The sequence below is a fragment of the Salmo trutta genome, chromosome 17, assembly GCF_901001165.1.
Source record: "Salmo trutta chromosome 17, fSalTru1.1, whole genome shotgun sequence".
Taxonomy (NCBI): Eukaryota; Metazoa; Chordata; class Actinopteri; order Salmoniformes; family Salmonidae; genus Salmo; species Salmo trutta.
The window spans coordinates 53170015-53183983 of NC_042973.1; the positions used below are offsets into that span (position 1 = coordinate 53170015).

The 13969-nt window shown below is 44.2% G+C and overlaps 1 protein-coding gene across 8 annotated transcripts in view; it reads left to right on the forward strand.

Annotated features, from left to right (window-relative positions):
- LOC115152405 (membrane-associated guanylate kinase, WW and PDZ domain-containing protein 2) overlaps positions 1-2596 on the forward strand; it is a 325515-nt gene extending 322919 nt beyond the window's left edge. For 4 of the 8 annotated variants that reach the window (XM_029697255.1, XM_029697257.1, XM_029697260.1 and 1 more), the window contains one exon: positions 1945-2596. In XM_029697255.1, coding sequence (XP_029553115.1) covers positions 1945-2210 — 266 coding nt within the window. In that variant the 3' untranslated portion in view covers positions 2211-2596. The remainder of the gene's footprint in view (positions 1-1944) is intronic. The other 4 variants (XM_029697258.1, XM_029697262.1, XM_029697256.1 and 1 more) reach the window with 3 other exon arrangements.
- The last annotated feature ends 11373 nt before the right edge of the window (positions 2597-13969 follow it).

The window sequence follows — 13969 nt, forward strand, 5'->3', positions numbered from 1 at the left end:
ACACAGAGTGCATCCCAGGTGGCACCCTAAAATGGGCCCTAGTCAAAAGTAGTGCACTGTATAGGGAATAGGGTGCCATTTAGAACGCATACATAATGATATATATATATACACTCAGTGGCATTGACACATTCACTTACTGTTCGATTGAACGTTAGAATGGGCAAATCAAATTACCTAAGCGACTTTGAGCGTGGTATGATCGTCGGTTCCAGGCGCGCCGGTTCCAGTATCTCAGAAACCTCCTGGGCTTTTCACGCATGACAGTGTCTAGGGTTTACAGAGAACGGTGCGACAAACAAAAAACATCCGGTCAGCAGCAGTCCTGTGGGCGAAAACAGCTTGTTAATGAGAGGCCGAATGAGAATGGCAAGAATTGTGTAAGCTAACAGGTGGGCCACAAACAAGCAAATAACGGTGCAGTACAACAGTGGTGTGCAGAACAACCTTGTCCCGGATGGGTTAATGCAGCAGACGACCACATCGGGTTCCACTCCTATCAGCTAAAAACAAGAAGAACCAGCTCCAGTGGGCACGCGATCACCAACGCAGGACATTGGCAAAAACAGTGGCAAAACATTGCCTGGTCTAGCAAATCCCAGTACCTGTTGCGTCATGCTGATGGCAGAGTCAGGATTTGGCGTAACATGCATTACGTTCGTGAGCGTTGCAAAATAAATGTACACATACATGTTATTCAATAATTTAATCTTAATCTTGGTTAGAACTTGGTTCTAACTTGTTTCTATTTTAGGCGCTTGACGTGTTGCAAATCCCGCCTCTCCAATATCCTCATTGGTTTTTAGGAGCATATACCCACACGGTTGATTGAAAGCTGAATTGAGCACCACACTCCAGCCTAGTTGGTGTTGGTAATGCACCTTAAAGTTGGTTGCCAAACGCCATATAAAGTCCACAGAAGAAGACTGAAGGAGGAGAGATTACTAGAAACAAACCAAGTCCCCCCCCTTTTATCTGTGGATTAATTGTCGGAGTAGAGAACACACGATTTTGTTTGACTCAAAATTGGTCAAAATTCTACAAAGATCCACGAAAAAAGGACCTTGTGCATTTCAGGTAAAATAACAACCCAATGTTTATATCCCAGGACCAATTAGCTAGCAACAGCAAGCTAGCTAAATGTCCATGAATGTTTCATGTGTTTCGACCTGTCCCCAAATTAATATGGTGGGTTCAGGGTTTGTTTTGATATTTCAACCTGCGTGTCCTGATCGCATCTGGAGTGGATGGACAAAATCAACATGTGCGTGCCCGGTGTAGTCAGCATGTAAGCAGCATGAGTCCATGGCCCCATCCTGCCTACTGTCAAGGTACAGGCTGGTGGCGGTGGTGTAATGGTGTGGGGAATGTTTTCTGGCACACGTTAGGTCCCTTGATACCAACGCTTCCATGCCCCGAAGAATTCAGGCTGTTCTGGAGGCAAAGGTGGGTCCGTCCAGGTACTAGATGGGTGTACCTAATAAACAGGCCACTGAGTGTATATAGTCCTGACTGTCCTGGTGATGACAGTGCAGCTGTGTGTGAACAAGGATCTGAGTGTGGATACATAAGGAGATTATAGAGAGATAATACTATTTTATTTTGGTCTAGCAAGGCTGCAGTCTTGATTGACATCATTCCTCTCTGTTTTTCTTCTTTATCCTGCAACTATCTGGCCATATGGAAAACAATTATACTCAGGGAGACTATTATGGGTCAGCTTTACAGCTGTGTGTGTGTGTGTGTGTGTGTGTATACTTATGTCTGTCTGTGTGTGTGAAGAGAGGGCTGTGTGTGTGTGTGTGCATGCATACTTATGTTTGTCTGTCTCTGTGTGTGTGTGTGTGTGTGTGTGTGTGTGTGTGTGTGTGTGTGTGTGTGTGTGTGTGTCACTGCGTATCAACCTGTAGAGTGTGTCTCTGACTGGGTGTCATCCTCTCTCAGTAGACGGTGCCTCCCCCTGGGAAACCCTTCCTCCAGCCCTCTCTGCCCTGCAGGAAGTGACCCTTGACCCCCATCAGCCGCCCACCTCATCTCTCTCATCCCATCCAGCCTCCACCCTAGACTCCCCCCACCAGCTCTCTCTAGAGGCCTCACCGTGTACGGCAGCCCAGGCTCCAGACCCCAGCTCCACGAGAGGGGCTACAGGTGGCAGGTCCCAAACCAAGTGCACTGTCCGGGAGCAGGAAACCCCACATGGGCCTGGGTAGGTGGAGGGGGGACCCCAAGAGCCCCAGCCTATGCTGCGGCCCCCCAAAGCTCTCAGAGGGAACTCCGCGGAGAGGATGGAGAGCAGCAGCACCGGCGCCCCTGATGGGGAGAGTGTACACACACCCACGCAGGCTCCGAACACTGCTGCGTGGCCCTGGGACTCTTCCTACCTGAGTGTGAGTCTGAACGGAGGCGGTGGAGATCGGTTTACTGGTATACACTGGACAAGACCACTTCTGACCAGGTTGGACTGGCTGGCTCTTCATAGGCTCCCAAATCCAACCCACCACTCACACCATCAGATGCAAGAGGGATCTCTCTCTCTCGCTCTCTCTCTCTCTCTCTCTCTCTACCTCTCTACCTCTCTCTACCTCTCTCTCGCTACCTCTCTCTCTCTCTCTCTCTCGCTACCTCTCTCTCTCTCTCGCTACCTCTCTCTCTCTCTACCTCTCTCTCTCTCTACCTCTCTCTCCCTTTCTCTCTCTACCTCTCTCTCTCTCAAGATGATTACAACCCACCACCTTAAAAACAGAATGATATATTACAGTTGTTGTGTGTGTAAACATAAGTGCGTTGGTTTTGACCGAGTTTGGAAAACCCTTGGTTATGTTACTAGAAATAGACTAGATTCTCAGTGGCGAGTTTAGCATGCAAATCTTGGTGGGGCAAAAAAAAAGAAGTGGGATGCATGCCAGCAAAGCAGTTAGGTCCTACATAAACCTGTACCAACAGCAGTCCCAACATCTTACCACTGCTACACCTTGCTATCAGCGGAGCCTTGTCTGGCAGCGAAACAGTTCATTCAGACTCATTTACTGCCTTTTAAAAAAACATAGCTGATATGGCTGACTTGCTTAAACACATGTGGTTTCTAATGACAATTGAGATGTACAAACTATGCCATAAGGGGACGACAAGTGGATAAGAGTATCGTAATTAGCTACTAGCTACATTAATTAGCTACATTAATTAGCTACTAACATCTTACTACACAACATACACTTAGTATTACTTTCTTAGCTACAGTATACATATCGCCCTGGCATGTTACAAAATGTATGCAGCAGCATACAATGCATTTTTGGACTCACCTTGTTGTGCTGTGCTCACTTGAACAGGAAGGTGGCGTGGCGGTCCTTGGTGGGCAAATTCTGTCATCAAACTCTGAAATTCTCTGGATTTATGGTGCTTTCAAAACAAAAAAAACAAGGTTGAATCATGATGACGTCATTGATCTTCAGGTCGTAGCTCTAGAAAGAGGCCAGATTTACAATACCGAGTTGGATGACCGTTGAACACGTATTTTTCAAGTCGGAGCTTCTTTATTCCCGACTTCCCAGTTGTCTTGAACTCACCAAAGTAAAGTTTCCGCAGTTCTGAGTAAACAGTTGTTTTGAGCGTGGCACAAATCATGCTTCATTGACAGCATGGCCATTGTTGAATGTTTATCATTTTAAACTTGGAAAAGAGACCCCTTAAATCCAGATTTGGGACCACACAGCCACTGTCACTGATTCCTTCCAAATCACTCATTATTGAATTTGCGATTTCCAACTTGTTGTGTAATGTTTATGTCCAATGGCCGATGAGCACCGATATGTTTAATCTATCATTTCTCTTCATGATTTCTCTTCATATGACAAGGATTAAAAAGGATTTGCCAGTAGATTGTTGACTTGATTCATGATGATGACTGCTAGCTAAGATTTTGAAAGTATGATGTTGACATGATCAGTCCAATCAAAGCTACTGTACAACGTGATTTGACATAATTTTATCTGTGGCCAATGACCTTGAGCCTTCTTGGATGTGCACTTCTAATGTAACTCTATGGCAGCACCCAAGGGGCTAGAATTTTCTAAGTCTACCCCTTAGACTTGGAGGTGAAGTAGTGTCCCATGAGTGACAGAACACTGAGCCAATCACGGCACAACGCTCCGTATTTTCTGCTGGCTTGCCCCACCACAGAAAGCACTGAGCTAGGCTGAAACAGCTGCATTTTGGAGTTGCCTTACTCAAGAAAACAAGCTTTATTAACTCAATGATGTATATTATTTTTACATTGTTTGCAAACTGATATGTGACACGTATTAATGCCAACAGGAAAGCCCCCCCCCCCCTACAAATGTGGGGCTCAAAACAGGTGCCCTGAATGACGGGTCGCCACTGTAGATTCTGTAACTATGGACATTTTTAGCTGGGCTATACTGTATGTATGTGTCAGCAGCACGTGAAACAGAGAACTCTAGCTGTCCATTCTATATTTCCCATTTCTATGCCTTTTACTGTGCATCATGAACCACAACACTGTGGGGGTTCGGGGCATAGGATTTGTTGAAGAGCGGACGTTTTACATGGGATACGAGGTGGGGCGGAGTGCCGTTCGCCTCGATCACAGCGACGGCGTCATTGCATTTTGGTACACCAGGAGTACATTAATTTCAAATGGAACGCGCCTTGCAGCATTGCGCTGCAGCATTGCGTTGCAGAGGCAGTTGCAGTGCATTCTGTGTGGTGCATATGTTGGATTTAGCTTTTGTTTCAGCTTGAGGGAGCTGAAATGCAGAACGAGTGAGAGATTATACAGTACTGTACAGTACACATATCAAACAGCACATCATCAGTGGCTAGTACCAAGGTGTAAGCCTACTGTTTCTGTTTGGTCTACAGCGTCAGAAAACATTTTGAAACTTTACAGTGCGAAATAATCATATGCAGAAGAATCATAAAACATCTGACTTCTTTAACCTACTAGCTTTTTCATCATATTATGGGTTCCTAAATGAATTGTTTGAGTACAATGCATTTTGGCCTTTCCTATGGGTATTATGTGTAGCCTGTAGAAGAGGCTAGCCGTAGAAATGCAGAGCCATTCATGTTGGCACCAAACAATTACACTCATATTTGCAGTCTTTTAGCTTTTGGTGCCAACAGGTCAAAGTCTATTTCTCAATCTATTTCTCAATCCTAATTCTAATCTCAAGGTCTATCTCTAATCTAAACTCTATTGCCCTGGCCTGTACTGTAGCATGAAGGTCTGAGTGAATGGCCTTCCTAGAGAAAGGCCCCTAGACACTGATTCCTTGGTCAGTTTAGCATTTTCCCCGCTAGTGGTTAATGCCAGGATTGGGGAGGGGAATATGATATTTGATTTGTACCTAGGGAAAAATGTAATCCTGGAGCAGACTTTGATTCCTGTTGCCCAAAGTTGACTGTTGTTATTTTATCATGAAAAGCCACACAAGGCCAAACACGAGTGTGTGTTCTTTTAGAGTGCAATCCTGCCACTGGGTAATTTGAGGACCAATGTTGGGAGCTCCTACCATCTTTATAGGTATTTGGAAATTCACAAAATCAGAACCTATATATCTCTTCTTTGGTAATAGTAATTGAATTTTGAGTGTTAAGTTGCATATGTTGCAGAGAGGATGAAACTACTGATGCTCATACTGGCACGGATGCCAGCTGTTCCGACAACATGTGTTCATTCATCAATGAAACGATTTCTCTCAATGCAGATTCACTAGACTGAGTGCAGTGTTCCAGTCCAGACGATAAACATATCATTTCTATGGTAAAAACAAAAAGGTCAAAGGTGAACAAATTGATACTGGTTGCGTTCCAGGTAGACTACATGCATCAACCAATGGTTGTGTGCCACATCATCGACTGTGCATTCGGCCATCAGATTGCTATATCATAGGATGTGGTTAGCTGATATGTTAAACACCTATCCAGTGGTTGTGAGATCTGACATTCATCTGCAATGTAGTCAGCTGGGAACGCGGACAATATCGCTCAACCCTCAGTGTGTCCGTGGAGGCTTTCCCCTGCCTGCCTGCTGTGAGTGATTTTGTATACAGAAAAAAATATGAATAATGATAAATCTGTGTGAAGGATGGCACGTTCATGAATCCCTCATTAAGCTCAGTATACCTGTGTCGTGTTAACCATGTATTATCCACCATGTACAGCTGAATTCCTACAAAATATGGTTGACTGTACCATTGATACTGTAGTTTCAAAGACCGAAGTGGACAACTATTTTTATGAAATGTGACTATGGATATATTACATTTTGCAAAAAAATCTAATAATTGTTTACTGAAAGATATTCTGAAATACTGTCAAATAAACTCTTGACATGGTGTAAAGTACTCATTTTCAGGATGTCTGTGTGGGATTTTAATGTCTGAATGTGAGTGAATGTGCTTTAAAAAGTGGTAATATGTATTGACTGTGTTCAATATTAATTATCCATATAATGATAGGCCCATAGACTTTTTAAAATGGATTGACCTCATTGTAGTATAGGTCTCAAAGGCCCCGTCTAGTGCAGAAGACTTAGAAAGCCCACATTATATTATACTGTTGGTCCCATGTTTCATGAGCTGAAATAAAAGATCCCAGAAATGTTCCATACTGACAAAAGCTTATTTCTCTCAAATTTTAAGCACAAATGTGTTTCCATCCCTGTTAGGGAGCATTTCTCCTTTGCCAAGATAATCCATCTCACCTCCCAGGTGTGGCATATCAAGAAGCTGATTAAACAGCATGATCATTACATAGGTGCACCTTGTTCTAGGGACAATAAATGGTCACTCTAAAATTTGCAGTTTTGTCACACAACACAATGCCACATATGTCTCAAGTTTTGAGGGAGTGTGCAATTAGCATTCTGACTGCAGTAATGTCCACCAGAGTTGTTGGCAGATATTTTAATGTTAATTTCTCTACCATAATCTGCATCCAATGCCATTTTAGAGGCCTGCATACTCACAAGACATGTCACCCATTGAGCATGTTTGCGATGCTCTGTATCGAAGTGTACGACAGTGTGTTCCAGTTCCCGCCAATATCCAGCAATTTCACACAGGTACTGACTGGTTCTGATCCACGCCCATACCTTTTTAAGGTATCTGTGACCAACAGATGCATATCTGTATTCTCAGTCATTTGAAATCCATAGATTAGGGCCTAATTTAGTTATTTAAATTGACTGATTTCCTTATATGAACTATAACTCAATAAAATCTTTGAAATTATTGCATGTTGTGTTTATATTTTTGTTTAGTGCTTTCGGAAAGTAATCAGATTGTGGTTAATTCAATTGATTGGACATGATTTGGAAAGGCACACACCTGTCTATATAAGGTCCCACAGGTGACAGTTCATGTCAGAGCTTCGAGACAGGATTGTGTCAAGGCACAGATCTGGGGAAGAGTACCAAAACATTTCTGCAGCATTGAAGGTCCCCAAGAACACAGTGGCCTCCATCATTCTTAAATAGAAGAAGTTTGGAACCAACAAGAGCAATCGGGGGAGAAGGGCCTTGTTCAGGGAGGTAACCAAGAATCCGATGGTCACTCTAACAGAGCTCTAGAGTTCCTCTGTGGAGATGGGAGAACCTTCCAGAAGGACAACCATCTCTGCAGCACTCCACCAATCAGGCCTTTATGGTACAGTGGCCAGACAGAAGCCGCTCCTCAGTAAAAGGCACATGACAGCCAGCTTGGACTTTGCCAAAAGTCATCTAAAGACTCTCAGACCATGAGAAACAAGATTCTCTGGTCTGATGAAAACAATAATGAACTATTTGGCCTGAATGCCAAGTGTCACATCTGGAGGAAACCTGGCACCATCCCTACGATGAAGCATGGTGGTGGCAGCATCATGCTGTGGGGATGTTTTCCAGCGGCAGGGACTGGGAGACTAGTCAGGATCAAGGCAAAGATGAACAGAGCAAAGTACAGAGAGATCCTTGATGAACCTCCCCAATCCTATTCTTTAACTGAGATGGACACGTGAATCCAACATATCAGTTATTGTAGACAAACTGGAATTAAAGCCATAGGCAGTTGCGCAGATTTGTATTTTCTCTCCACTTTTTCAACTTTTTTTCACTTTTTATTTACCCTTGTTTATAGCCAAGTTATCATTATCCATTGTGTAAATAGTCTTGTCTTAATATACTGCTCAAAAAAATAAAGGGAACACTTAAACAACACAATGTAACTCCAAGTCAATCACACTTCTGTGAAATCAAACTGTCCACTTAGGAAGCAACACTGATTGACAATAAATTTCACATGCTGTTGTGCAAATGGAATAGACAACAGGTGGAAATTATAGGCAATTAGCAAGACACCCCCCAATAAAGGAGTGGTTCTGCAGGTGGTAACCACAGACCACTTCTCAGTTCCTATGCTTCCTGGCTGATGTTTTGGTCACTTTTGAATGGAGGCGGTGCTTTCACTCTAGTGGTAGCATGAGACGGAGTCTACAACCCACACAAGTGGCTCAGGTAGTGCAGCTCATCCAGGATGGCACATCAATGCGAGAAGGTTTGCTGTGTCTGTCAGCGTAGTGTCCAGAGCATGGAGGCGCTACCAGGAGACAGGCCAGTACATCAGGAGACGTGGAGGAGGCCGTAGGAGGGCAACAACCCAGCAGCAGGACCGCTACCTCCACCTTTGTGCAAGGAGGAGCACTGCCAGAGCCCTGCAAAATGACCTCCAGCAGGCCACAAATGTGCATGTGTCTGCTCAAACGGTCAGAAACAGACTCCATGAGGGTGGTATGAGGGCCCGACATCCACAGGTGGCGGTTGTGCTTACAGCCCAACACCGTGCAGGACACCAAGATTGGCAAATTTGCCACTGGCGCCCCTGTGCTCTTCACAGATGAAAGCAGGTTCACACTGAGCACATGTGACAGTCTGGAGACGCCGTGGAGAACGTTCTGCTGCCTGCAACATCCTCCAGCATGACCGGTTTGGCGGTGGGTCAGTCATGGTGTGGGGTGGCATTTCTTTGGGGGGCCGCACATGTGCTCGCCAGAGGTAGCCTGACTGCCATTAGGTACCGAGATGAGATCCTCAGACCCCTTGTGAGACCATATGCTGGTGCGGTTGGCCCTGGGTTCCTCCTAATGCAAGACAATGCTAGACCTCATGTGGCTGGAGTGTGTAAGCAGTTCCTGCAAGAGGAAAGTATTGATGCTATGGACTGGCCCGCCCGTTCCCCAGACCTGAATCCAATTGAGCACATCTGGGATATCATGTCTCGCTCCATCCACCAACGCCACGTTGCACCACAGACTGTCCAGGAGTTGGCAGATGCTTTAGTCCAGGTCTGGGAGGAGATCCCTCAGGAAACCATCCACCACCTCATCAGGAGCATGCCCAGGGGTTGTAGGGAGGTCATACAGGCACGTGGAGGCCACACACACTACTGAGCCTCATTTTGACTTGTTTTAAGGACATTATATCAAAGTTGGATCAGCCTGTAGTGTGGTTTTCCACTTTAATTTTGAGTGTGACTCCAAATCCAGACCTCCATGGGTTGATAAATTGGATTTCCATTGATTATTTTTGTGTGATTTTGTTGTCAGCACATTCAACTATGTAAAGAAAAAAGTATTTAATAAGATTATTTCTTTCATTCAGATCTAGGATGTGTTATTTTAGTGTTCCCTTTATTTTTTTGAGCACTGTATATGTAGACTAATATTTCATTGTTAGTCTACACGTCTTGTTAACATTTTTACATTCACACTGAACAAAAATATAATTGTAAATATAATGTAAAGTGTTGGTCCCATCTTTAATAAGCTGAAATTGAAAATCCCCGAAATGTTCCATTCGCACAAAAAGCTTGTTTCTCTGAAATTCTATGTGCACATTTGTTTACATCCCTGTTAGTGAGCATTTCTCCTTTACAAAGATAATCCATTCACCTGACAGATGTGGCATATCAAGAAAAACAGCATGATCATTACACAAGTGCACCTTGTGCTGGAGACAATAAAGGCCCAATCATGTGCAATTTTGTTACACAAACACAATGCCACAGTCTCAAGTTTTGAGGGAGTGCACAATTGGCATGCTGAGTGCAGGAATGTCCACCAGAGATTTTGACAATTGAATGTCCAACATCATTTTAGAGAATTTGGCAGTAGTCCAACTGAGCTCACAACCGTAGACCACATGTATGGTGTCATGTGGGCAAGCGGTTTGCTGAACAGAGTGCCCCATGGTGGCGGTGGGGTTATGGTATGGGCAGGCATAAACTGAGGACAACGAACACAATTGCATTTTACTGATTTGAAATTTGAATGCACAGTAATATTGTGAGGCCCATTACTTTTGAGGTATCTGTGACCAACAGATGCATATCTGTATTTACATTTACATTTAAGTCATTTAGCAGACGCTCTTATCCAGAGCGACTTACAAATTGGTGCATTCACCTTATGATATCCAGTGGAACAACCACTTTACAATAGTGCATCTAAATCTTTTGGGGGGGGGGGTTAGAAGGATTACTTTATCCTATCCCAGGTATTCCTTAAAGAGGTGGGGCTTCAGGTGTCTCCGGAAGGTGGTGATTGACTCCGCTGTCCTGGCGTCGTGAGGGAGCTTGTTCCACCATTGGGGTGCCAGAGCAGCGAACAGTTTTGACTGGGCTGAGCGGGAACTGTGCTTCCTCAGAGGTAGGGAGGCGAGCAGGCCAGAGGTGGATGAACGCAGTGCCCTTGTTTGGGTGTAGGGCCTGATCAGAGCCTGAAGGTACGGAGGTGCCGTTCCCCTCACAGCTCCGTAGGCAAGTATTCCCAGTCATGTGAAATTCATATAAACTGTAAATCAGTAACATCTTTGAAAATATTGCATTTATATTTTTGTGCTATACATATATTTTAGTAATTTAGCAGACACTCTTATCCAGAGCAACTTACTGGAGCAATCGGGGTTAAATGCCTTGCTCAAGGGCACATCGACAGATTTCTCACTTAGTCAGCTAAGGGATTCAAACCAGTGTCCTTTCGATTACTGGCCTAACGCACTTAACGGATAGGCAACCTGCTGCCCAGATGGCCTAGCGGCATGTGACAAATACATTTTATTTGATTTGATTCTAACACCAAGACATATTGTATAACGTTTTTAAAACATGCACTTACATAGCATCATTTAATTTAGAACATGACTGTTTCCGAATTGCGGAATAGTGTGAGATCATAAAGGTCCTTAATAGACTATAATTCACATAATGTATATTCTATGTGTGAGTGCATAGTCACAGGGCTCCCTACGAACGTTTTCATTTGGGGCACCAGCCCATGATCGCACAACATTTTTGTGGAGGTCATGCAATGGAAAATATGAGTAGCCTAAACAATTTATAAAGTAATTCAATGTGCTTCAATAACATGTGTACTAGATGGAATGATTCTAGAAGTAAATTGTTTAACATGTCTAAGCAGGAATGCATGATTGTACTTCCGACAGAGATGGCCGCCTCGCTTCACGTTCCTAGGAAACTATGCAGTATTTTGTTTTTATATGTGTTATTTCTTACATTGTTACCCCAGGTAATCTTAGGTGTTATTACATACAGTCGGGAGGAACTATTGGATATAAGAGCAACGTCAACTCACCAACATTACGACCAGGAATACGACTTTCCCGAAGCGGATCCTCTGTTTTGCCCACCACCCAGGACAATGGATCGGATCCCAGCTGGCGACCAAAAACAACGACGCCGTAGAAGGGGCAGTGTGTGTTTACGGACATATTCAAGCAATCCTTATCCCAGTCTGCCCTTCCCCACATGCTTCAAGAGGGCCACCATTGTTCCTGTTCCCAAGAAAGCTAAGGTAACTTAGCTAAATGACTACTGCCCCATAGCACTCACTTCCGTCATCATGAAGTGCTTTGAGAGACTAGTCAAGGACCATATCACCTCCACCCTACCTGACACCCTAGACCCACTCCAATTTGCTTACCGCCCCAATAGGTTCACAGACTACGCAATCGAAATCACACTGCACACTGCCCTAACCCATCTGGACAAGAGGAACACCTATGTGAGAATGCTGTTCATCGACTACAGCTCAGCTTTTAACACCATAGTACCCTCCAAACTCATCATTAAGCTCGAGACCCTGGGTCTCGACCCCGCCCTGTGCAACTGGGTCCTGGACTTCCTGAGGGGCCGCCCCCAGGTAGTGAGGGTAGGTAACAACATCTCCACCCCGCTGATCCTCAACACTGGGGCGCGTTCTCAGCCCACTCCTCCACAAGGGTGCGTTCTCAGCCCGCTCCTGTACTTCCTGTTCACCCATGACTGCGTGGCCATGCACGCCTCCAACTCAATCATCAAATTTGCAGACGACACTACAGTGGTAGGCTTGATTACCAACAAAGACGAGACGGCCTACAAGGAGGTGGTGAGGGCCCTAGGAGTGTGGTGTCAGGAAAATAACCTCACACTCAACGTCAACAAAACAAAGGAGATGATTGTGGACTTCAGGAAACAGCAGAGGGAGCACCCCCCTATCCACATCGACGGGACAGTAGTGAAGAAGGTAGAAAGTTTTAAGTTCCTCGGCGTACACATCACGGACAAACTGAAATGGTCCAACCATACAGACAGCGTGGTGAAGAAGGCGCAGCAGCGCCTCTTCAACCTCAGGAGGCTGAAGAAATTTGGCTTGTCACCAAAAACACTCAAACTTTTACAGATGCACAATCGAGAGCATCCTGTCGGGCTGTATCACCGGGTACGGCAACTGCTCCACCCATAACCGTAAGGGTAGTGAGGTCTGCACAACACATCACTTAGGGCAAACTACCTGCCCTCCAGGACACCTACACCACCCGATGTCACAGGAAAGCCAAAAAGATCATCAAGGACAACAACCACCCGAGCCACTGCCTGTTCACCCCGGATTTGTCCAGAAGGCGAGGTTAGTACAGGTGCTTCAAAGCTGGGACAGAGAGACTGAAAAACAGCTTCTGTCTCAAAGCCATCAGATTGTTAAACAGCCATCACTAACACAGAGAGGCTGCTACCAACATACAGACTCAAATCTCTGGCCACTTAAATAAATTGACTTAATTAAGGTATCACTAGTCACTTTAAATAACGCCGCTTTAATAATGTTTACATATCCTACATTACTCATCTCATATGTATATACTGTATTCTATACCATCTACTGCATCTTGCCTATGCCGCACGGCCATCGCTCATCCATATATTTATATGTACATATTTTTATTTATCCCTTTACATTTGTGTGTATAAGGTAGTTGTTGTGAATTTGATAGATTACTTGTTAGTTATTACTGCATTGTCGGAACTAGAAGCACAAGCATTTCGCTACACTCGCATTAACATCTGCTAACCATGTCTATGTGACCAATAAAATTTGATTTGATTTGTAAATGCAGATCAGAGGTTCGGTGCAGTGGTATTATTTTTGAGATTCTGAACATCACAGTCTTATGCAATTCATTATTGATTGATTCATTGTTTGTGTTATTGATGACCACATTGCAATTAGTACCCTACTCATGAAATATTAGTTTAATATTAGCCATAATAATATTCATTGTCATTAAGACGAAAATCATGAATAATGATAATGTATATGGTTAAGCATGTTTTTAATCTGCGAGAGAAGGCTGTACGGCATAAAATGAGTTGCAAATGCGTGCCGTACGTTAAGTAGTGACACGTCATGATGTATCGTACTGCGTCAGAGGGGTCCGTTTTTTCATCTTTTCTCAAATAATATTGGTCTATTACCATGTCAATCAACGCTGAATCAAAACTTAGTTCACACCCCGGATTTTGATGCAAACACAGTCGCTATTGTCCCATTAGTTTCATTGCAGCCTCGTTTGAATGCTGCGGTTGCCCATATTTGTACGGAATGGGGTTAGTTAGCGATAGTTAGCTAGCTAGCTATA